The sequence below is a fragment of the Daphnia carinata genome, chromosome 1 (assembly GCF_022539665.2).
Source record: "Daphnia carinata strain CSIRO-1 chromosome 1, CSIRO_AGI_Dcar_HiC_V3, whole genome shotgun sequence".
NCBI classification, from domain to species: domain Eukaryota; kingdom Metazoa; phylum Arthropoda; class Branchiopoda; order Diplostraca; family Daphniidae; genus Daphnia; species Daphnia carinata.
Genome location: NC_081331.1, coordinates 1,340,795 through 1,367,321, shown reverse-complemented (window position 1 = coordinate 1,367,321; position 26,527 = coordinate 1,340,795). Strand labels below are relative to the sequence as shown.

At 40.6% G+C, this 26,527-nt stretch overlaps 1 protein-coding gene across 4 annotated transcripts in view; it reads left to right on the top strand.

The window, feature by feature from the left end:
- The window catches only part of LOC130692497 (neuronal acetylcholine receptor subunit alpha-7-like), a 42,808-nt gene that overhangs the window by 5,784 nt on the left and 10,497 nt on the right, over positions 1-26,527 (top strand). For 3 of the 4 annotated variants that reach the window (XM_057515611.1, XM_059497433.1, XM_059497432.1), the window contains exons 3-4: positions 25,271-25,410; positions 26,143-26,187. In XM_057515611.1, the coding sequence (XP_057371594.1) occupies positions 25,271-25,410; positions 26,143-26,187 (185 nt within the window). Of the gene's footprint in view, positions 1-25,048; positions 25,146-25,270; positions 25,411-26,142; positions 26,188-26,527 lie in introns of those variants that run through there. The other variant, XM_057515612.2, reaches the window with a different exon arrangement.

Below are 26,527 nucleotides of genomic sequence, written 5' to 3'. Positions count from 1 at the left end.
CTGTGCACGTGTTCTGGGGTAGACATTCAGATGCACTAAGGTAAAAAAAAAGAGAAACAAAAAAGGGCAGAGGTTTTCATTACGTACGAACGAGGCGAAGTCGCAACGCCAACTCTTTTAATTCTCGCATACAAATTCCAATTTCGTTTCGGCTCTTTGCATTTCCACATTTTACATTTTTTATAAACCCCAAGATTTGTTTCCGTTTTCTTTTTCTTTTTTTAAAGTTTTGTTTCTTTCATTTTCGTTCCGGTTGCTGTAAATTACCTTTGCTATCCGCTTTCCTAACCCCGCGTAGATTTTTCTTTAATAAGTTCTCAATAAATACTTCGGCAAATCCAGCCGTATGGAAGCCCATCCTTCGATGTTTTCTGTCCCATACCCTCCCTCTTCCGCCGACTGCGGAATCTTCGGAACGGGCTTCTTCCGGCGGGTGAGCTTCATTTGTGTTTGCGTTCATTTCCTTTTTTTTTCTCTCTTTTCATTTCTTCCTCAATTCTTTATTTTTTAAGCAAATCCTATCCATTCTTTTGTTTCCTCTAGCCAGTCCTATTTTGCCAGTGGCTTGCAAATGCAAAAAGGCACACGACTGTCAGAAAAAAAAAACAAAAAAACAAAATGCGTACAAAAAGAGCAGCCCAGCGAAATAAAAAGGAAAGACAGAAAAAAAATCCAGATAAAAAAAAAGGGGGAAATCTCCACTAAAAGAAAAGAAAAAGGAAGATCTATAGCAACGAGTCAGTCAAAGGCTAGAAGAGAATCGAGTCAATCTATCTTTATTATTTCTTTGTCCCTGTTTATTTTCTACTTTTTTTTTGAATGTTTTTATACATCCAGGGGGGTTGTTGGTGGGCCTTTTTTTTTCCTGAGAATTCATCAGACGCAAAAGAAAAAAAAATTGGAATCAGTAAGGGTCTAGACCAATCGGCTCTGTTAGAATATGCTATTTGTTTCTTTCCTTTTTTTTTTAGGACGGATGGAGTGAAAAAAGATGGGCAGGTCAAACTGTTTTTGCTTCTGTGCCATATTAGACGTTGAAGCATCAGTCCACTTGATATTATTGCTTGTATTTAAGCTTGTTAGCCGTTACGAAACAAAAAGAGAAACAAACAAACAAAAAAAAAAAACTCAGGAAGGAATGGATTGTTACGGTTCGTCTTCACTCGGTGACTCGATTCGACTGAGAACATGGTAAAAATAGACAGTTCATTTTTTTTTTTTTGTTTCCTTTCCCATCACGTCTGGTTCACTGACTATGTACTTGTTTCAACTGTGTGTAGGCCTTTCTTTTTTCTTTTCACTTTTCGAAGCATTTTTTTATTGGTAAATTGGCTGACACATACGGGCTTATACAAGGTTTCACTGGAACGAGTAAGCGTATACCCTAGAAATGTCACAAACTGTTTAAAAATTACCATAGAATCCTCAAAAACCTTTTGAGGAAGGCTTCGTTTTGAAACGCGTGCCATGAAATTCTAAAGAGGCACGGACGCGAGTTCATTGCCGCTTTTAAAATGAATATACAATGGCAAAAGGTACAGAGCAACTTGGATAATCAAATAGAGCCATAAACCTTAATTACTGTTCTTTTTCCTCCTCCAAAAAATATTTGAAGCTAAATCTTAATACATACTTTAGGTGTGTCGGCTATTAAGATGCTGTCTGAGCAAACGAGTCTGTTCATATACGTATCTGTGTGTAAGCTCTTAATGTAACCTTATATACAACCAGATAAAAAGGATGTCGCTGGGCGACGGGGGAGCAATCATACACATGATAAAAAGAAAGGCAACATAATGAAGGGATGCAGCTCCTTCTCTTTTATATATATTCCTAGAGGACTTGCAATAAGCCGGGGACAGGACAAATGGCCAACGTTTCTAAATCCACCCGATTTACCACTAAAATGTCGCCGTGTTTTCACGCAACTCCTCGTTGTACAATAACAAGAAAATGATGAGCACATGTAGCCGAACATGTTTCTTCCTCCTCATTCCCCTTCCCCCCCAAATGTAAATTCTCTACTTTACTTCGTACGTCGTACAGTATAAAAAAAACACACTTACCCGTCTGAAGAACTTGAGCTACTCTTCTTGCCTGTTTTTGTGGCGGCCATAGGATTTCTTTTCGACGCTCATGTTATCCATTTTATTACATTCAATATGACATACATAGATAGACTATGAATTATGAATAGAACTCTTTTTTTTTTCTCTCTCTCTTTTGTAGCAAAAGTGTAAATAAATACGTCGTATAGTACCACGTCGAGTACCAAGACGGGCATTCAATCACGAGCCATGGAACGCGTATAGAAACCCGCATTGCTCGTTCCATCCCATCTATCTGATTGAATAGCCTTTTATGCCACACATCCGCCGTATACCACATCCACGTTGCTTTGACCAGTCCAACATCTCTTTATTGTTGTTGGACTGGGCCATCATGTTATACGTAGTGGGTACAGCTCTTTGCATTTTCTTTCTCTAAAGAACTCTATTCTCACTCTATTTACAGGATGCACGTACATGCAACACATATAAAGTATAACCTATATCTTTTAAGCTATGCATAGATACGTCCATTCCAATAGATCATCAGTCGTAAACGAAGTCCCTTAAATGGCTAAAAGGGTTCTCCCGAGTTTCGGGACTTTTGTGGTTTTATCGGTTCCAATCACAGTTTGCTTGCTTTTTTTTTTATTGCGAGTCCTTGATAATCCGATGAGGGTTATAGTGTCTGGGCTTAAAACGATTGTGTAACGATAGAAATAGAGACGGAGCATTGCAGTCGTTGGTTATAGTAACGCCGTAGATGTTGAAAATCTAAGGGTCGTTGAGTGCGATGTGAAGTTGATAAGCTTGTGCAGCGCTGCAAATAAACTACGTCGGTCAGCATATGCTGCCTATACCACAAACGGGATAATGCTTATGTTGGTGGCACATCGATTTTCTGTAGAAACTGAATGCTGGTTCTTGCGTGAATTCCTTTTTCGGATCTGATCTGTTTGTATGGCATCAAGACATCGTGATCATTGCCGGGGAAACGCACATTTTGCTTTTCTTATCCCGTTTCTTTATGGGACGAAGTCTTTTTGACAATCCACACAGCTCAAGATGTCCACTTCGAACTTGTAATTTCAACTATTGCTAATGAAGTAGCTACGTCCGATTAACCGTAAGGCTGGACGTGTGGGAACGCCAGATCTTTGATACATCGAAGAGACTAATGGACGTTGAAGTCTGAAGAAAAGGGCATCATTTGTTTCATGTGTGCAGCTTTAATGCGCAATGTGGATGCTATTTAGCACACATATCCTCGATGCTGCCAAGCTCTAGTAGACTGATTTTAAGCGAATTTGAGACTTGGGGAACGAGTCACAATTACGACAACCCGGATGGTCTATGCCAACGGGTAGAGCTCAAAAGCAAAACTATACGTAGAACATCGCTGGCGAGAAATTGACAAAGCAGAGACAGTATAGCAAAAAGAACTTGTGCGAGCTTCTACGCGTGTAACTCTATGTGAGCTCCGTTGCCTTGTGATTGGGATTGATTTGGAAAATTGTCATCTAGTCAACCCTGCCATCCGCTTCCTTTGACCAAAAGTTTATGCGCTGTTGAGTTTCACGGCATCGTCAGTTGAGGATCGCATGGGCGTTGCAACTCATTAGACGACCGCCTTTCGCTCATTGTCCCCATCAATCCATTCATGCCGATTTTATTTGTTTTAATTGTGCCCTGCGTGCATTCAGCGATCCTTATTTCTTGTCCGCGTTATCCGACGATAATGAGCGATTGAAACACCAGGCGGAATGGAAGAATTCGTCAGTCTATTATATAACTACTATACCGTGAAGGAAAATCTTTTGAGACTCTGTTAAAAAAAAAAATGGAAGAAGGAGAAAGCCACAGACCGTATACAATCACTGTGTGTGTTTGCTTTTTGAAGTTTGTGACGCCTCCGTCTTTGAGCGCTGCCTTACATAATTCATACACACGAACGCACTGATGCCGAATGAATGGGCTCTTCCTTCTAGTTTCTCTTTAGCTCTCCTTCTTCTCGCTTAATGAGGCTCTATACACAAGGGCGATACGTATAGATAGATAACAAGGATGGAGCCCCATCTCCTATTTTTTTTTCTAATCTATAAACTCCTTAAGATGCGTATTATTCGATAGCGTGCGTGGATAACCGACACAGAAAGAGAAAGTAATCAAATGAATCAAGATTTTGTTATATCTATCATCCTGTCGTCTATGTAATTGATCGCGCTGATGACGGGCGTCACTCTAAATATAAAGTTTTGCCAGCGCGCACAACACATCGTAGATGTCACCCATTTCTTCTCCTTTCCAAAATTCAAACTTTTTTTCCCCTTTTTTGGGACCGAGAGTTTTATCTACAAGGGAGAAAACGAGTCGTGGGATTTCCAACAGCAGTTTGGGTTTCGATCAAGACGGGCATCCGCAGTACAAGCCGCTCCCCCATCTCCGAACGTACAGCCTCCAGTTGGTCTCTTTTCTTTCGATTTCACTGGTCGTCCTTCGTTGAATAACAAAACGGCAGGGTTTGGTGGAGATATTTCTAATTTTTAGGGGGAGATTGGGGCGATAAGAACTGTTTTCTGTTCTGAGATTCTTTCTATACTTAAACGCTGAAAACTCAAACATCTAGACTTGTTAAATCTGGCGAATCGTTCTTATTGTTTGCTATTGCGTTTTGTCGTGTTTTGCCGTGTTTCCTTGGCAATTTACATCGTTTTCCTTATTCCGTTAGGGGTTGTTTTTTTCTCATCCTTTCAAATCCCAAAAGAAAAGAAATATAGGTGGTGTCCTTTTCATTTGTTCCACTCCATTTGTCGTATTGAAATACAAACTATTGATCCGGGACAAAGAGGAATGACAAGGTCTTTTTCGCTGTCTTAAATATTTGTATTCTGTCTACTCCTTTCTTGTAAATGGCTTGCCTATCAATCCAAATCAAATCATGTTTGCGGAAAATGCTGCCTTTTTAAGCAGGTTATTATTCCCTTTCGATTATGCGCATCAATCAATTTGTGTGCTTTCAAAGTGTGCATATACATAATGCTATAAACTGGTACCCGCCAAGTTTCACAAAAATGCATTCTTTTCAAACATGCGATCGCGATGAATAATTGACATGGAAATGACATGAAATGAAGACGACGCATCCATTACAGAAAAAAGCCAAACGAAAATTGTTCATGCAAGTCAATTGTTAATACCGTTCAGCGATATACTCCACTCGCATGGAAAACTTGACTGATATTTCGTCAAGAAAAATGAAAATAACCAGTTTCCTTTAATCAATTGACTGTTTTTTTTTTCCAATGACATTTTGCTTGTGTTTATTTGTTTGTAAACCTACGTGGACCTGGTTCTACATCGATTGACTTGAGCAGGTTTTCGCTTTGTCGTGGCAACCGTCTTTCCCGGCAGCAAAAGCCAATTTTTGCTGGAAATAAACCACCAGGCCTCCACTTGTTTACGTTCGTATATCTCAACTGTATTACGAAAGTAATGCTGCTAGGCTATTTTTTTTTTTTCACTCTTTGAAATGCTAAGGCCACCACCAGATGAGAAAGTAGATAGCATATAGAAGGATCTGTAAGGCCGGCGCAAGAATACGAGTTTTGAGGCAACGTGGTTTATTATGATACTTGTAGGAAACCAGACCAAAAACTTATGAGCTGGCTTCTTCGCTCCACTGAATTTCTTTTTGGCTGCTTTATTTTATTTTATTTTTTTTTTTCTTTCTCTTCTTTTTTTCATCCGAAAAAGTTGATCGGCTGGCGCTCTGTGACGCGTTGGACGCTCTGGCGGAACCGTACGTCGTATACCTATCAGAAGTCTGTAGGCAAGGCAAACTCAATGAAGGAAACAGCTGGTGGCACTCGAGGAAGTCGAAATAAATCAAATTAGTGGTGCGAAAATAATATAAAAGAAATAAATCAATAACTCAGCAGCAGCAAGTTACATTTCGGACTCGGTATTTTCAACCTCAGTCTTAAAGACATGAACGTTGAAGAAAATATTAACACCAAGATTTAAAGATATCGTTATATTTTTTTAAGTACCATTATGCTAAGAGATCTATATCTTTCCAATTCATCGCTTAGCATACAAATTTAACATCCGCCATCATTATCTCTTTCATTTCGATTCCTATAGTCCGAGTGTAAATGAATTAAACATCAACTCGATAACACGCAGGTCAAAGCCGTGTAAAATCATAATTGAAATTGGTCCTTGTTGCATTTGCTTGCAGTAGCAACCGCCCAACAAAATCACATCTGCGCTTCCGCAAAGGGAGCCAAAAGTACAACTACATCGATGGCGTCTCTTCTAAAATGCTAGCTAACAAAATAAACCAGCAGTCAACGAAGCAAAGTGTAAGTTTTCCAAGCCTCACGTGTTTACAAAGGTTGCATCATTCCCTTCTGACACTATCAAATCTTTGCTGTGCCCAAACTAGTTTGTCTGGTACACCGTCGAGCGACACTCCTGGGAAACAGAAAGAACAACATCAAAAGGACGAATCCGAACGAAATTCTGTGTGGCATTCATTACTGCAAATAGAGGCAGTGCCGAGCACTTCTCCGAAACGGGGAAACTTTACTCGACTATTCAATCACTTTACTAGACTATTTAATCATTTTTCATTTGTGTTTAATCCATACTTACATGTATATTTTCCGCTTGATCCACACGTCGATGTTGAAGATAAACAGAATCAATAGTCATAGCCTGGTTAATGATGTGGATTTAATTCATCCAGGGGCAGAATATCTATGCAACGTTGGTAAAGCTCTCCGAAAAAAAAGAATAATCGAACAGACGAAGAGTTATAGAGACAAATTATGTATTCACGTACAGTATACACTGTACAATCACGCTGTCCAACTCTGTTTAAGTTCAGAACTTGCGTACTCACAGAGTTAATCCTTTGACCCGATGAGGTCCATCGGCGAGCAGAGGCCAGTGACTTACCGTTATTGTCTCTGTTTGAAGTTGATCGGTGGACTTGGACGATTACAAACAGGGCGCACATCGAAAAATTTATGTCTTTCGGTGTTGTTGTATTCATTATATCCCCTCGCTTCCAGTTCATCGTAACCGTCTCTAGCAATTCTACGATTTGTGTTTGCATGCATCTGTTTAACCGGGTGCGTACGCTAGGACAACTGTGGGTAGGAAACTTTGTGTTCAATCAACAGAGAACACGTGACGTTGACCAGAAGTAATAGCATCTGTGTGGCTGCTGGGCAATGTCCGTTCACGTGAAACAAACGTCAATATGTTTTCACGTGGTTTGTTCCCAGTGTTGTGTACAACAATCTCATAAACGATTCTGCCCATTAGGTCAATCATTTAACGGATGATAGGGAAACAAAGTATGAACGAAACTATGGAATACCACACGTAGGATAGCCAGTATCACAGATACATTTGTATTGCACGTGAAATATCGCATTACCGATGGTGCTTACATAACGATAGAACTGAAGACGCACGATGAACCGCATTGTGTCTGGTAAAATATCTCGTATCACAGCACCTAATTATCTAGTGGAATATAATGCAATCCAGCGTATAATGGATGGCATACCTAGGATGTGGGGAATATATACAGATCAGAGAAAGGCACACGTGGGAGCAGGATATAATAGCAAAAAAAAAAAGTAAGTGAAGCGGCCCTGTGCGCCGTGAGACATCGTAATTATCTTGCTATCTGTCTGGCCAAGTTTTCGATATATACAAGTATCCGTTCCGCACAATGCCATTTTCTACATATCGCATTCTTTCTTTCATCTTTTTCGGGATTCTTTCACGAGGTATGCGGAGTCATCGATTGGCTAGATTGATGGTTGTCACTCCTTTTTTTTATGTGTCGCTTTTTCACGAAAAGAACATGAACAACTACTTAGAAACGAAACAAATGCAGATCGACTGAAGACCTTGATTAGAGCGAAGGAAGGATTGGAGTTGTGCGTCGATGATTCAAGTTTATCGTGCTGTGGTATTGAATCTACTAAATGTTTCTTCCATTATATTTAACTAAATATATTGCAGTTGGCACCATTTTTTCAATAGTTTGATCTATTTGCATTTTTCCTTCTGTTTTTACATTGGCTGAGTTATTCCCCATTTCTAGCCTCATCCCAAGTCAAAGACCGTAGAACTCCCTTTGTATGCACGGCGTTGCTTTCCTTTTTTTTCGCCTCCCTGTTAGATTTTTGTACCGGAGAGCAAATGCAATGAATCCTTCCAATTAAATAGCGATTTCTATTCCTATCCAAATTTTCCTTTTTTTTTTCCTCAACGAGTTGATCTAACTTACAGCTTATCCCTTACGCACATCTCCCCTTTTCTTCTAGCCACTTTTAAACTTTTAACTCATATCGTACCTGATGATGGAGATTTTTCTCCATGCTTTTTGTTCCGTTGCTCACTCACTGAAGCTCTCGAGGGGATGAAAGTTGGAACTATCTCTCCGTCATGCGCAAACACAACTTTGATATTATCATTAATCTAAATAATGTACGGCTATGGCAGTAGCCGGCCTGCCTACGCTTCCGTACGACTTTACGGTCACATCGTACGGATCATTATTTCTTCTTTTACTTAAATTTTATAATGAAAAGACATTGGAATGTGAATAGCCTGGGGTCCCACGCACGCCGTTTTACGCAGCAATCTACGGCATAAACTCTGATACACAATAACCATGTCGACATGTGTCATATCCGGGATCGACTCGCTAGAAAGCCCAAGTTTGCTATAATAGCCTTATATTTTAGAGCTTCATTTTTTCGAAAATGGAATGTCCTTTGCTTCACAATCCGGCTTTTGATGTCTTGATCCCTGTGCACGTACTCATATGCAGACGTTTTATCTATAATGTGAGCTTCCCAGTCCCGCAGTGCACCGCCGCATTGCCAGTGTCTCATTTCTTATCAAAAGCGCAGACTGTGTTCTAGACGTGTACAAGCGAGAGAGCTAGATACTCACGCGGGAACACTTAGATTCGTGGAATCTACATCTGCCTCCGCCGTTGCGTAGGTGAGAAATGCACAACTTCTAGTCAGACACTTGGTACATTCTCCAAGCATGCGCTGGCGTTTCATTGAAAAAAAAACAAAAAACATTTGTTTTGTAAGGTCATTACAACAAACTATTGATGTTAAACGACCCCGTCGTCTAGACGGGCAGAGTCTACGTCAGAAACACGTACACATTCATTCTACGGAGTGTATGGTGTCAACTTTTTAAGGAAAAAGCATCTCACCCATAATTGTGTTTCAAAAGGTATTCAATCATCTCTGAAAAAAAAAACCGTGGCCAAGGACAACTAATGCAGATGTTTCTGTGCTTTTCATTCGTGGTGAGCATGGAAAGCCTTCGCTATTCTGTGAGTTGCTCATTGGTAAACGGAAAAGAAAAGCTCGTTTTGAAGCCTAGCTGCCTTAAACAAAACTAGACGAAAGAGAAGTCATTAAAATAAAGCCCCAAATATTAACAAGGGAATGTTCAGAACGATCTGAGCCCTTATAAACGTCACAACATTCTAACCAAACAAACAAACAGAAAAACGCAACAACAAACGGTCGAGTTGGAGCATTATTTCAGTCAAAAGCGAGATGGAACTAGTACGCTCGATGTATCCCTCAAGGCAGTGTAATTGAAACAACAGAAATATGACTGGCCCACACAACGTTTTTCTTTTGAGTTTTGATCACGAGATAAAACATGCGTAAACAACCGGCTAGTTGCCATCCTTTTCTTTTTGAGACATGAAATTGCTCTTGTGAATTATTTGCAAACGTCTGATGAGCCCAACTTTGATCATATCCCGTAGTTTAACGAGCTCAAACGATAGTAGCACCGTGAGAAATGACGCATGATAGTTACGCAAATGGTACCTAAATCAAACGGACGGCCCCATTTCGATATGCCACTGGAAATTACCTCCGTTCATGCAAATCACGCGTGCACTTTCATCATCCGCTGCAGTAGGACAAGATCCTAATGAGTCTGTAGTTGAATTGCAGTTTCACCAATTTTCGGGACGTTTAAAATATGAAGTGCTAGCCTTGTTACCAAACAACACACGTCAAGAATAAATCAAACGAACATGACGGATAGATTCGGGCATCGAGAAGCTTTACGGCTGCTTCTGGAAATTCTTGCGTCACGTAGACAATACCCGCGATTGATACGTTGTCTATACATCTTTCCGCTTTCCCTTCTTCTTCACAGACAGACAAAGCACTTCGATGCACCAGCTTCAGTGGTTATTAAAAGTCTTTACATCAAACGAAAATGCTTGCATCTATCTATCTAATCTATATGCTCCACAATCCTATCGAAACAAACATCGTTCGGTGAAAAGTTCCCGACGTGGAATAAAAAAAAAGAGTGCCGTTACGTAACTTTACGTTGGCGTGTTTAAGTGTCGCGTGTCGCTGTACGAGTTTAAACAAAAAGAAAGGTCGTTGTGGCTCTAAATCGTTTACCATTCATGCGCCTCCGTTTTCTTCACTACTAATGCTAATTCACGAAACACAGTATACATCTGCGACATCTCTGTAAATCACCGCCTATACCCAACAGTTCTCTTATTTCCTTTTGTCTTTTCAATGGGTCCCGTGCTCACATTGTGTGTCTCTCTTGATTTCCAAAAGCCTGACTTCCATTGCCATTATTACATCAGTTTGACGAGCGAAAAAAAGAAAGAGGATAGTTGCATTATTGATTGTGAGCGCATGTAGAACTGGTGTATCGAGTTACAAAGGGGAGGTTGGATGGCGGAGGAGGCGCCCAAATGGCGAATGTATATCACCAACTGATTATTCTGGTTAGCCCCGTTTCGTATAACAGATAGCCTCTATTCCCCGTTCCTCTTGCAAGTCGTATACAAGCTTAGTCGTATACATCAGTTGCTTTCATCAGTAGCCCGTTATTCACACCGTTAACTCCATTTCGCGGCAGTCGACGTTGGCCGCAAAACCCGCTTATAGCCTTTTTTCATTATAGCAGTTGCCTCCCTCCAATGGAAGACGAAGAAATAGGTCGGCAACCCTTGGCTGACGATCGGCAGATACAAGAATGAAAATAAAAAAGAAAGGAACATCGACTAAGGAACAAGTTGTGAGCAAGTCCCGCTGCTTCTAAGTATTCCGGGGGTTCCACTGATCCGTCCACATTACACGCACTGATGTAGACGTCGAGGCTTTCACACTCTATCGGGTTAGCCCTTGCTCAAAAGAAGGGGAAAAAAAAAATGAAGAAGGCCGATGATTTGGCAGGACAACAACAAATGCAAGCAGTAGGATAGCAAAAGATCCTTCTAAGAAGGGGAAAAGCTAAAAATGTGTGACGAAGAAAAGCAGGAAATGAGGAGAAGAAATGCATCTTTCACCAACTGCCAAAAAAGAGCCAGTAGGATAGCAGATGAGGACGTTGTGTAATCAAAAGACAAACCTCCACATGATAACGCCCTCATGTGATTTATTGATCGTCTGAATTTGTGTCGACTGAAAATGATTCACGTCCACCGCAAATGCGTAACGAATTGATCAAGCCTTGCAAGTCACTCTAAAATGCGACATAATCAATTGTCTTTATTTGTATATTTTTTTGAATTTGAATTTGAATGCGAGAAATGCGTGCACTGCGAATCAATGGCAATGCTTTCCGGCGAACATCCCCGTACAAATTGTTAAACAACTCTTCGAATAACAGAAGGACGTGCATGTTCATTTGCCCGTTTGCTAGTTTCACCCCTATGTTTTTAACTTGTACTACTAGATAGTGTATAACGGACAGGGTGTGTCTCTTTGGCGTTCTTGTATATGTTACGCATTTCTAACGAAAGTTCTCGTTGTTACTATGCGTACGCTTGCCTGTGGGCATTTTTTTTATGTTATACATTCCCAACAACAACAGCTATCCAGCATCAGCCCGGAAATCCAATTTCTGGTCCGGATGATGACAACGTCGAGCCCGTGAGGCAACCTAACCCAGAAGCTTTAAAATAAAATTCAATTTTTTGTGTTCCATTTTTTTTTTTTTATTCTTTACGAGACTAAAGGAGATATCGTGTGTGAAAATGTCAGTATACACACAGCAGTACATCTATTTTTTATTTATGTATACACATAAGCTGACTTGATGTAAGGACTGCGTATTTACGGAGAGAAGAATACCAGCCTAATAAGATCTCTCTGTTCGCGTCAGCCATTCCCCCTTTTTTTCTTCCCTCTAAAATATACGTACACGATGAACGAAGGATTGTGAAGCCTTCCCCACAAAGAAGTAGACGATGTCAGTTGCCTGTGTAAAATACGACAGAGGATTGCATTTTTGAGGCTTACTTTCTTTTTTTTTTTCCATTCCCTGATTCAATAGAATTCCTTGCCTTTTTCTTGTATTTTGCTGTCATAATGGCGACTTTTTTCTTTCGCACACAATTGGTTTATCAATCGAACAGTTTTGTCACCTACTTCCCGCTGAGTATTGCTGACATGTCGTCATGTCAGACGAACAACTTGAAACATTTTTTTTTTTTACCTGTAAGAAAATGCCTGTCAACAGGACATTGAACGTGAAAAGCTTTTTGAATTCGATGTATTAAATGTAATGCGCACTGCCTATCCCAACAGTGTCGTACAACGTGAAACCGTTAGTCACGATTTGTTGTCGACCTGAAAAGCGATGCGGCCCTTACCGTGTGCTGCACATAGTGTACGTGATTGCTGTTGGATTTCGTTGGTGGACGTTGAGAAAAGAAGCGCCAACGAAAGGCAGGTCGATGACACCCACGAGAGCGCAATAGCGGAGCTGTGCGAAAGAAGGGAGCAGCAAGAATAAACACAATGAAAGTGTCGAGTCAAGATATAAATATCCGCCCCGCCGCGACACTAGCAGCAGCCAATGTGTCTGTGATACGTGCTCCTTGTCACCGCCACTATATATACGACTGACGTTTGAAAGAGAGAGATGGGTGATGTAATACGAGCAAAGCCGCGTATAGAAATAAATACGCTTGATGTTTCTCTGATGCCGCATTTTGATATGGAACGATAAAAAAATATACACAGAGCAAGATAATCTTTGAGGCTTCTTGGAATCCATCAAGTTCTCTATAGAATGAATGAGGAAAGGCAAATGGGGTGTCAGAAATGAAAAGAGGATCATTACGACATTTGATCGCCAATGGTGGATGGTATAACTCCTAAGCCTTCCGTTATTGTGTAACCTCCTTACGTAGATACTTGTATGATTTCACGTCGCCTAAAAAAAAGGCAATCCAACAATGGCACATGGCTTCATTTGAAAAATGGTCTGTTTTCTTGCGCTTTCCTTCATTTCGTTGACTGCGTTGCGTGATCAGAAAGTGTAACATTTCTAGCCAATAAAAATGTTCCTCTATAGAAGGCCGATGGTGCCAAACATTGTTGACGTGGTTAAGGTTTCCTAGCGTGTGTCCAACGTGATTGTCGATACACCTTTTAGCCTTAAATGCTAGATTACGTAGCTGCATTACACAACACAACCCTGTGGCGTTTAAACTTCGTTGCCTTCGTCTTTTGTTGAGCTGCCATTGAATTTCGTCTCCCTCCAATCTTTAACCATCCGGTGTGCGATAGAAACTATGTACCTCTTTTACAAGTGGCTTGATTATGTACAACTACAGAAGTGAACATTGTAGGATTTCACTAGTATCCTATCATCTAATGACATTCAGCGCCTGCGGGTTGTCCCGGAGAAAAACATCCGGCACAATTGGTTGAATATTTCCCGGCGATATGCAACGACTGTCAAAACATCACCAATTCAAATATTTAAAAAGTATATAGATAGGGCAATTTATTGGTACATAAGGAAACAGATGAAAAAAAAAACGGTTATATGGAACGCACAAAAAAAATAGTTCGGAAAAAAAAATGAAAAAAAGAAATGTGTCAACCGTTTGCGAATAAACAGACACGTATTGCAGCGTCGCTCGTCCTGACGTCGCTGTATTTTTATTTAAACCGGACAGCTATTACAGGTCAATATAAGACACCCCAAATGATTGAGAACATTTCGTTCCATAGCCGCGTCCGGTCCGCCGGGACTGCAGACATTCACATCCACATCGTGAGAAAAAAAAGGGGTTGAAAGAGACGTGACTCAGCGCTGCAAGCTCTGCAATCTATATCCGTTTATGCTCATCTATATGGCAAAGACATTTTGGGGGTCAACATTTTGTGTGTGTTTTCAACGCGTTTCAGTCTCTCGAGCTGTGATGTATGTATACGCAGAAGCATTTTTCGTTCCAAATGGTGGGCAGGAAAAGACATTTTATTCATTGTCAGTTGCAACTGCGTTGTCATTCACTTCACGCTAAACTTCTCCTTTTTTCTACTTCTTTTATTTTGGTGTGCAGTTTTGAACGAGGCATATCGTTTGTACTATTCGCCGAACTTTGGCCATTTTTTTTTTAAGTCACGAAACCCTCTGTTAAAGCTGATTCCCTCCTTTTTTTCAAGTGGGTGTATACAAAGCAAGTATGAAACTACAAGAAGGATGGAAGGATTGTCTCTGTATAAGAGGTTCAACACACGAGGAACGAAGAGGAAAGACAAAAATGTGAAGAACACGAACATAGAGGCGCTGCTTGCTTAGCCCCTTGTTTTGTTTGTTTCTTGTTTCGCCCCCACATCAGTTATGGTTTAGTTTCACGTAGTCAGTGAGGGGGGATAAAAACGAAAGATTTTGTTTTAAAGAAAAGACCTTGTAGGAAATAGACGAATGCACAAGGCACAGGAGGATTTTCATTAGACAGAAAGGATTCTCTCTTTCTATTCACGTTGCAGGTCGCGGAATTAGATACTGTTAAGGAACAGCTCCTACTTGTTCCTCGAGCATTATAGAGACTCTACAGTGATATACGTACATAGGGTAGATTCAAACTAACCTTTGTAAATGCACAAAAGAATAAGAAAAAGAAAAAGCGAAACAAGTGAAGCTCTAAAAAGACGAGCAAGTGAAAAGGTATACAGTCCCTTGGTCCAGCAAATGAGAAATGCGAAGCCCCTCTATCGAAATAGAACGTCATGAAGCCAAAACTGATAGATGTAATACATTAAAAACTTCCCATAAACAAAGACATTGTTGTGTACTGCGTACAGGAATCATTGCGACATATAGACAAGGGTAACTAACGGAATATCATCTGAGTCGGTGTGATGAAATAATGACGTTAAATCAGTGACAATCTAAAAAAGAAATTATTAATAAGCTACAGCGATACAACAGCTGTTTGCTTGCGTATACACATACAGCGAGTATTCTTGCACATGCAGCTTCAAAACAATTGAATGGCGCTGAACGCTAATAGTCTCTTGTGCTTCGGAGACTTTTGAATCAATACGAACGCCGAGTGATAAGCGCGCGCTGCCGTTTAATAAGAGAATCTAATGCTCCCCTTTCTCGCCTGTCCCTATACTGTCCCCTACATACGCAGTGGTATATGCATCGTTAGATGTATAGTCCCCGTACACATAAGGAGCTACGACGCTGGGGCGGATTTGGTACACACGGCCAGAAATTGGAAGCAATTGTTCCGCTAGCGAATGCCCATAGCTCATCAATTTCTTTGCCTGCATTTCTGTAGATGCCTCTATATGAAGTGGAAAAATATGTAAGTGAAATCAGCTTTTTAGAACATGCTAAAAGAAATGATTGTAAATCAAAAGGGGTTTCGTTGTAAATAATCCCTTTTCTCGTGTATAGAAAACGTCATTAGCGCAACTTATGCGATCAAATTAGAATACCACATGAGTTCTACGGCTCGTCCCTCGGTCTCCAAAATACGGGCAAGCGAATAAAGGAAATAAGGAATTAAAAAAAAAAAACATAAAAAAGAATCTACACTTTTTAAAACAAAAAAGCAATTAGACTGTGTGTCTAATAAATGGTATAAATCGTTGGTGCAGTATAGGATAACTTCATCATCAGCTATAGGGGAAGAAGGGCGAAGTCTTTATATGTCAGCTCAGTGGAAATTCAATCAGGAAACTGCCGAAGTTGCCGTCGCTTTCATCCCCTATATATTTCCAAAGCCTTTCTTTTTTTTTTTATTTTCTATATATATTTGGCTTTTAGTTTTTCTTTTTTTTTTTTTTTTTCTTCAGCTCATCCGCCGACTTCTTCCACGTTTTTGTCTTCTTTTATTTTTTACGATGACTCGGCTGATCCCCTCGCATCAGTGTCGATGACTCCCTTTTCTCCGGGCTTGGACTCTGTAGAGTCATGCACTGCGGGATCAACTTCAAAGAGTATAACGAAACACAACGGGAAAAGGAAAGAAAAGGAAAAAGAAAAGAAAAAAAAAAACTAAGAGGCTCCTATTTACATTAGTAAAAGAACGGAAAAACAAGAAACAGAAGCCACTTTGGATTGGATGACGTCTTTTCGTGAAGAGGCGCACGAATTTTCCCTAAACTTCCAACCTGTGCACCATTGTTTAGACACTGTGTCTCGGTAAAATCCTGCACAGTATTGTGGGAATTTGAAATCAGCGAGCTCGGTAAAAGACCGTACGTCAACCTTTCAGACCTTCCCCATATAGAAATCCCCTGAATATGTGTTGGGGCTGGGAACGTTAAAAGTAATTGAAATCATCGCATTACAATTGCTCAACACGCGTTATATTGTCAGAGATGACACTTTTGAGTGTTTAGCTTAACGCTATTTCCGCGTTATATTGTCAATGACGCCCAATGGCCTTTACCTTTTGTTGTTGTTGCGTATAGACGAAGGGTTCGTTGCGTCAGCATCGTTCATGGAATACGATAAGTCTTCAACACTTTCATTTTAGTTTACGTAAGTGGCCAAATGTCGCTTGAAGTTAAGAAAACAATTAATGGGAATATTACATAATCAAATACAAATAATAAGCGCGAGTGGTAACAACTAGACATTTCCTAGAGTACAGCTTCAGTTTTGATGTAGCAAAATGCAATGCCCATTGGCTATGATTCCGTGGGTCCCACGTTCGCATCCCGCCACACGTTCAAAAACTGCAATGCTGCATTACGTTCGTCTTTTGATTATGGTATTTTGATTCCCTTTTTTTTCTTCTTTCCGGATTACGTAAATCTGCTTTGATACTCTGGCTTTTTATTGGTGGGTGTGTAAATACGATATACTGTAAAACCGAGATAATTCACATCACTGTTTATTTTCTAAACTGAAAGCAAAAAGTTGAATAAATAAAACACAAACGCAAACCATTTTTTTTTTCCTATTACAATTTATTATGCTTGCCACCTCCAAGATATTTTCGTACGGGCGGCCGCCCTTCCTGGTACGGATGAGCGTCATTTAAATATAGACAGTTAATGCAAAATAGCCTAGTAAAGGATGTCCAGCACGTTCGACTGGGACGAGGATTGGGTCTCTTTGATTCGTATATCTATGCAAATTCTTTTTCCCCTCTTTTTTTTTATATTAGACTTTGATCATCGTCCGCCGAAGCTTTCGTATTTGGTTGTTGATGCAATAGCTTAACGCGCATCCATGACGCCATCGCTAAGCTTAGATATCCGTAAGACAAAAGAAGCCATTTATGTATGCACACCATACGCTATAGCTAAGCTTTTGACGCCTATCGAACATAATGATAACAATAAGCCCGTAAGCGCGACACAAAATAGATATACACCGCCCACACGCAAATGCGACAGGGAAACCAAATGTTGAACGGATGCCACGTCTTTTCTCCGACTATTTGTTAAAAGACTCCATATAAAACATGTGGCTAACACTAACTGTGTGTTGAGACGACGTGTTGGCGAGAGCTGATTGCAAATTTTTACGTAAGTTGTTCGTTTAAAAAAAATGATTTTGTTATTTAATAAGGCAGAGGCAGGAAACCCTTGCATATAGTTTTACAAAACAGAGAAGCCTGACACATCTAAAAGCCCATCACAAATGTAGAAAGAGGAAAAGGATGACACGAGCCACGCCCGATTGTGGCAAGAGTCGGACTAGGAGGAAGAAAAAATAAAAAGGCTGACGAGGCCGTATAGTAGCTCATCCCATAAACAGCTCAAGAAAAGAAAAGAAAAAGAAATTGAGCGCATGCGATGTATAATGGCAAGCGATGAGACTATTAGGTCCTGAAAACGAAACACAATAGGGAAAGAAAATTAAGGAGAAGAAGAAATGCAAAAAAAAAAAAATAAATAAATGAAAGCCACGTATAACTCGAGGAGAAACGATGGGAGAAAAAAAAATAAGTAAGAAACAATCCTCTCCATTTCTTTGGGAGGAGTAAGATAATTCGACTGTGTTCGTGAAACAGTATAAACAAGACGATGATGGGAATATTTATATGCAAGAGTTAAACAAGTCGGCGGGCAAAAGGAGAATCAGCAGCACTTCAAGAGCTTTGACAGGCTTGCCCCATTTTTTTTTTTTGTCGTCGTTAGAAGACAAGGGCCTCATTTTTTTTACCCCACCTTGTCTCGAATGTAACATGAAGCAGCAATCAAGAAGGAAAATGCGCGTTTTTCGCTTCATTATCAATGTGTGTGTGGTGTGGCCTTGCCTACAACTCACGTTTATTACTCAGACAGAGATCTCGTCTACAATCATCAATATTTACACGGATCAATAATTCAATTCTTTTCTTAATTCAAATTTAATTAAACATTTTTCTCTCTGCTGGATAAGAATGAGCTATATGTCGTTATGCCTTCCGTGTCTCCTATACAATTGTTCGTGGCGTTCAATCAAGAGATCCACGAAAAACTTGGAAAGCAGAAGCTTTTAATGTTGCCCGAAGGAATTAAACGTCAACCAAGTGAACCGTCCGTGCAATTATCTATTAAAATAAGAAAATCATTTATAACAGACGCCACCAACACACATGGAGGTTGCGCTGCTTCCGATAGAGTAGCACAGTAGATCTGAAAGAAATCACGTCCATTATTCACAACTATTTACATTGCCTAACTCTTGATAGAGACGCGCATCTTGTGCGTGGGCAAGACAATTGGCCATCGTCAGCCTTGTAGGTTATTCCGCTTGTTTAAACATTCGATAGTTTTCTCGATTTGATACGAAACCTATACCCCCCGCCTTCTTTTTTGTCTGCCATCACATTTAAAGTGTCTACAACTTGCAATAAATAGCGTGACAACAACATTGGGAGACACCGACTTGCTCTATAATAGAATCTACAGTTTCTAACAGAGTAGGCAACAAGACAAAAAAAATCAATATGAGTGAGGCACTTTCCTCTATAGAGTTGCTGTCCTCGTTTTACGCCCTTTCTTTAAACACTTTTTCCAGCTTTGTACCGTTTAGACACACCCAGAATCAGGATTCCCTATAATACAGTAGACTCCCTATATCCCTTAGACATAGCCTTTGTATAGACCATGTCCTCTCCGTTCCCATTGGAACTTCTCTGCCGAATCGTCCGTCTTGCTTAGAACGTCCGTCTTCCATCTGTTAGTGCACGTATACAGCGCGATAGCCCCGGCAGTCCCGGCTTGTACGTAAAGGTTTATATTGTTGTATGAACATGAGGACGGCCACAGTTAGAGAAAATGTAAAAAGGACCCTTGTATAAGCTAACACACAGTGGCACTCTGCACCAATTTCATCACGCACTGTTTGATCGCCACGGCTAACAGCTCAACTTGCAAAGGATGTATATTTTTTTTTTTTTCTTTTGGTTAAAACTATTTTTAAAAAAAGAAAAGAAAATAGCGGTCCTCCAAAATGGCAGCTGATGCAAGAAAGAACATTTCTACAAATTCGGGGCGCTCAAGCATAGCTGCTAGCACGAACGCATTGGCGGATCGTAATTTTGTGTTTGGGATTTGAAGAAAAAGCGGCATTCGGTTCTTGAATATCCATTTTTGATGATGAGGCGAGGAGAAATCCTAACCGGAGCAACGTTATTAGCGATTTTGCTTCGTGGAAATGTGATTGTTTTGTTGTTTTCCTTTTGACGAAACTCGCGAGTCGACTGTATGGCAGCCGAGTTGTTTCGTTTCGTGGCTTTTCTTGTTCTTGTGTGCACAACAAAGTTTGACACGGAACAAAAGTTGGCTGAATATTCTGTTTGGCTTGAAAATTCCCAAATCCGAACGCAGTCAAAAGCGGAGGCTTCATTTATATTTAGTTTTCAGACCGTCTTGCCTATTCTTAAGCCATTCAGAAGTCACTAGTGAGTTTTTGGGTCGCTTCTGGCCCGTGACGAATAAGATGGATTCCTGATCCTTTGATATACATGGACAGCACTCGCATGTATAGACACTGACTGATTGATTCGCCAGACGTCGACGTCCTTCATCAGACGACGTGGCTCGTCATTAAACCTAATTTAGAAATTCGAGAAAGGCAAAAGAAGGAGAGAATGAGAAAGCCGAAACAGGCTGGTCTCTTAACTCTTGTGTCAGTCCATCGAGAAACAATGTGATAGATCAAAAGACACACGAAGCGATGAGCTAAAATTGTTCAAAAACAAGAGAAAATCTCATCACCGTTGAAACTACTAATGACGTCGTGGTCACAGCCTTCTGAATTTCAAAGCAAACAACGCGTCGCACTGTAAAGATTATTTGTTTATTCGAATAATGAATAGAGAACTAGTGCAGTTAGTTGACTATAAGTATTTTTCAACGAACGATCTCTAGATTAAAACCCAACGAAAAGTATTGAATCCCCATTTGACTTAATTCAAACGATGTTGACCTGTAGAACCTAACTCTAATGCGAAACGTAATTACCACCTCGTATCAACCTCAATCGTGAACGATGCATCAAAGGTAGCTGATAAGACCCTGGAACAAAAAAAGGATGAAAGAAAAGGGAAACACGGGAGCGGAGTACTGAGGTCTGATTTGAACGCGTAAATGTAATAGCAAGATCACTCCAGGGACCACTATCTTAATATCACGAAAAATGTTGCCGCCGTGCCTTATTGTCGATATCATTTTCTTTTTTTTTTCTTTCGCGCTTGTATAAAAAAAAAAAGCCTTTCCCTTCCATCCTCTTTTTTTGCGCTGCACGGCGACTGCGCGCAACTCAATTACCGAGACGACTGCACCGAAAGAACACGTAAGGCGAAACGAACCCAATTACATCAAAAGCCCTTAACCGACGAATTCATCAAGTCTACATAAAAAGAAAAGAACGAGAGGGCAGTTTGGAAGGTGGCGAATGCGGTTGTATTAAACGCAACGCACAGTACGCGCTGTTCTTCAACACACCAAAACACTCCAGCCCGGATGGTGAAGAAATACGAGGGAAATAAAAAATAATAAATAACAGTACACAACCATTTATCTATAGACCCTCTATTGCAATTTATCTCTCGTATGACGGCCTCGGAGGATACAGGGGATGGTAGAAGGGAATGCTCCAATTTTTTTTTTTTTTTTTTTGAGAATAAAAAAAGATGTGAATGCTTTTGTTTGTTGCCAACTTCAAATCAAGCTAACAGCTATCGTGGATAGACGCAGCACACAGTGTCTTTCCGCATGACCCACGGGCGCACAACGTTGCACGTGTTCCACAATATCACTGGAGAAATATTGGGAAAGAAAGTTGGCGTCATTAGCGGACCAATGGTTCACTGTGCCCTTTTCTACTTCTCCCTTTTTTTGCAATGCGTTCGTTTTTGGCCTGGAACTTACCCGTGCTTTCATCATCTTGTGGAATGAGAACACACCATCTACATTAATAGGCAGCCCTTTTTTTGTTTGTTTTCCCCCGTTCTCCAGCCCCGGCGGAACGGGATGAAATGGCTTTTCAGAGAGGGAAAAGAGATGCGCACTATCCTTTCCAAAAAAAAAAAAAAAAAAAAATGATTTGGCAAGGCAGATTTTTCTTATAGATTTCTTAGGGATCGTTATAATTTGCCGTTTTGTTTTTGGTTTTCGTCTGGATTAGTGTTCACATCATAACTAGCCGTTGGTGCAATAAAATGTTGTCATACGAAAGAAAACGATGGCGACGTGTAGGAGAAATAGTGGAAAGAAAAAAGCTAAAGGCATCAATGAAGTAGAAACCCTCCCCCCACCAAAATGAGTCAAGTGTATGTCGCTGATAGATAACAAGTGCGCGACAGCCGCGATCCCAGCTCTACCATCTAACCACCATGCTCTCTTATAGAGTGTGTAATTGCTTTGCTGCAGCGGCGTGTGTCTCTTGTTTTGTATTTTTCAGTTATCCTCATCCAATAGGATTCGTCGAAAAGAGCGAAAGTGAGCGTGCGTTTATCGTTGGACACAGCAACGGCCACATGCAATATTCAGCCCCAATGGTGCCACCGTATATTATAGCGCACCATTGCTGGAAAGCTGCTGATGGCGTACTCGTGTCTCGCCTATGAAAAAGTAGTAGCTATAGCTCGCTGTGTGCGTGTGTCTCGATGAGTCCCCGGAACGAGCAGCCAAAGGAGGAAAGCACAAACTCATAAGAAATGCTTCTTGACGTCAGAATTGATGCTACTGCTGTTGCTCTCGCTGCTCTTGCTCTTTCGTTGCTATATTGCTCGTTTCCCTGTTACCCATTTCTTAATTTCTTTTCTCTTTTCGTTTGCTTCGTGGAGAAAGACCAACGTTTTCTGGCGATCTCGCGATGGTAGCGCTCAGTTCTTTCCATCACTGCCTTTTGATTTTTCATCACTTCGGTCGGTAGTTGCAGCTTTGCTATTATATAGGCTGAACTGCTAATAGGAACAGCACGACGAACACGAGAAGCCAATGCTATAGCAATTAAGAAATGTATCCATCGTTTCCCTCTCGCAGACCGGAAGCTTAATAGAAGGACGGCTCGTACGAGATCAGGATGAAATGATCGGGCAATTATAGCTGATAGATGGCCCTATGGCTGCTCTTCGCAAATGCGTATACGTCTTTCGTAAGAGCGCGAACCGAAACGTAAGCTAAAGGAGAAAAAAAAAAGAGAACTTCTTTTAACATCCAATGTTGTACTGCCTAGAGCCTGATGATGCCCGCAGCCTCTTTCCGCGATAAATAATACCGTTCCTTATAAAGGAACTGTTTTTCATTCTGCCCGTTTTTCTTGTTGTTCCTTTTGTTGTTCTTTTCCTTCCGGTAGCAACCACCGAAAAGGAAACAAAAAAAAAGTGCGATGGCAATGGTTATTGTCATGCGAGAGTGCTGCAGTAATTCTCTGTTTTTTTCTTAATTACCGGTTCCTATCAGTCACTGCCTCTTGTTTCTTCTTCCCACTGGTGTCTAGAAGCATCGTCAATGATTGGTGTTTGGCCAGCTCGAACGTAGAGACACATTGTATACAGCCATCGCCATGGCTTCTGTTGGCATTAACATCCACTAGGCTACAGGCTCCGCTTGAGGACCACTACATCAATAAAGATCGAGCTACTGTCTCTACAACTAGGGTATAAGATCCCTAACAATCTAATGCATACTGCATCAGAATTTAGATTCATACGCAGCACTTTCCCTCCTGACCATCCATTTTTTTTTTCTCTTCTCATTGTTATTCCTTTTTCCGATGGTCTTGCAGCAAGAAAAACATTGTACATGATAGCGTGTCTACACATCCAAATTGGTGCTCTATAAAATGATACATTCACAGCCATTCATCACTACTGTCAGATATCGATATTACTTGTTCGAGAAGATGACTTCTTCCTATGAACGTATTAAAACATCCTTCCTTCATATTCATAAAGCTACACGATAGAGTTCTAGGGCAATTTTCCGAGATGCACATCTTTCTTTACTTTTTGCTACCATTGGGGCCCTTTGAAATCCGAACGGTGTAACCTGTATCATAAGGAATACAAGTCATATCCCCCGCATTCACCCCAGTCGGCAACTTGAAGCGAGAAGGGTGTTGGGCGTAGACACATATGAGGGAGAATAACGAGCACAAGTAACGAGGTCGTCATCAGAACACGAGTCTTTGCTGAAATCTAAAACGAATCATGAAATACGTGCCCTGAGATCACAAATTCGATCGCGTCGTAAGCAAAAAAATAAAAAGGAGAGAGGGACGAGATGGAGGGGCTTGAAGTGGGACTCTTCCGTTCGTTGTGCCTTTTCCTCCCATCGCTGAGTGAGGGATGCGGCGTCCATCCACTAGTCTTTGTATCACAAAAAAGAAAAAAACACACCACGAAAGAAATGTTATTCGTGAAACATTCCCTCGCCGGCACTCGGGGGCGACACGGAAATATAAGTATCCCTTGCATTCCATTGCGTACACATGTCCGCAAGTACTGGATATGAGCCTCCATGTATAAGAACGACAGATCGTTGCGTGTATCGGCACTTTACGGGCAAATGCCGTTTACTCTGATCTTGAACGTAATGTAATACTCGTACCGATGCCAAAGCTCATAGATTTGATGGCTAAAGTTTATATGTATAAAACTATAAATCCATTGGCCGGATGATGAACGTCTCCCTGCTTTTGTGCTACATGATGAGAGAGACGCTAAAAATAACTCTAAAAACACGCGACGAAATTGATGGATGAGAAACAGAGACATGGTGGAGCTTGTGTGCGCTTTTAAACCTTACACGGAGAACGGGGGTAAAGTGTAATAATGTGTTAGCATTCGCGATAAAGGGAAGCGACAACGAAAGGTCGTTGGGTTTCTGTACTATTCAAGTTGATTTCTATTTTAGAGAAATCTTCTAATGCTTTTCGTGGAAAAGTAAAATGAGGTGACTTTGTAAGACGACACGCAATTGGCTTAAAACGTAAAGGAACGGCATTTGTTTCAGTTTTCAAAGTCTTCCATTTTTTCTGTTAGAATTTCCAACAAATGACGATCGCCTTAAGTCGAACACGTCATCCCTTCCTAACGAAATCAGCGTCACATTTTCGTCGTGCGACTTGATTGCGGTAGTGTTGTGTGTTCGCTCTGGATCGTGGTCGTGATAATTGCTTTCCTAAGAAGGAAAAAGAATTGTGACACATGGACCGACGGAGCACGTACGAAACAATAGCACTACCCGTTGGCCGTGACTCGCCCTGCCCGTCTTACACAGAGAGATACGATAGCATAGCCGAAGCTGTGATTCGATTAGGATGACGAACGTACTACACAGTGTATCAGTTTGTTTTTTTTTATTATTGAAAATTGAATCCTCATTTGAAATGATCTGACTTAGACGACATTTTATTTGATTTGCTTTATCTTTAATTTGTGTCTTTCTGGATTTTGTCATTGCCAGTGTCGCTGCAGGGGCCCTACGAGAAAAAATTGCTTCATCATCTCCTTGACAAGTACAACGTCCTGGAACGACCCGTTTCCAACGAATCGGATCCCATACAAATCAGCTTTGGTATCACGCTGATGCAAATCATTGATGTGGTAAGACCATTTTCTAATTTTCATGTCAAATGCAATCTACGCTTGGTTTCAAACATCTTTTTGAAAGTGATGGGGTTTTTTAAACCGTAAGATAAAAAGGGGAAAAAGTCTGCCATTTTGAATCTGAAATGCTAAATTGTAAAACCATGGAGATGGCCTGAATAAAATTAGACTGGGTGTAAAGGCTTTGCTTCTGAGTCGTTATGCTAATTTATGGCTTAAGTGAAACGAGTTTTATTTTCGGTTTGTGCCTTAAACTTTTATTGTGTCTTTATGTAGCGCGTATATCTTACAGCCTGTAAGGGGTTTCGGCTCAACTCGTAAAAACATTTTCGACTCTTATGTTAAAGGGCGTATGAAAACTTTAAGAGGCACGACTGCATTGTGCAGAATTAAGTTGGAAGCTGTGGCGGAAGGAAATCGAATTGTTGCAGGGATGGCAATTGATAAGGCAGGAGAAGGCACCAAAGCTAAAGTTATACGTAGTTCGTTCGATTGAGTTTAATTAGAAAAATGGGCTCCCAAACGATTCAATGCATTTGTGGAATTAAAAAGTAATACCCCGTTATTGTAGGGGAAGAGAAGCTTGATTTGCCTTTTGATGAAATCATTTGATGTGCGAATAAATTCGTAGAGGCTGTCTGAAGTTTCCATAAACTTGTCAAGAAAAATGCTCCATTCTATTTCGCTCATTAATTGACTGATTTTTTTTTCTTTTCTATTGCTCTCCAGGATGAAAAGAACCAGCTGCTCATTACAAACATGTGGTTGAAAATGGTAAGGCTGGTTTTTTGTCTGCTCATTGTTTTCTTGCGTGATTAATCAAAGTAGCGTGCCGACAAATGGTTTCCATTTTTTCCCGTCATGCTACTTGCGATGGGCGTGTCTGCCTTGTTGAGCTCGCTTCATGCAAATCAGTTGCACTAATTTTTTTTGTGTCCTATATAACCTTTTTTTGAATGGAGCTATTTTCAATGCGGGTCCCGAAATTCGCTTGACACTCACCTGACGCATTGTCACGGGGTAAAGGGAACGGAAGAAAATCGTTTATTTCACGCTCCGGCCAGAAATATCGATTCACTTTACATTTCCATCTAGTGAGGCTCCTTTGAAGCTT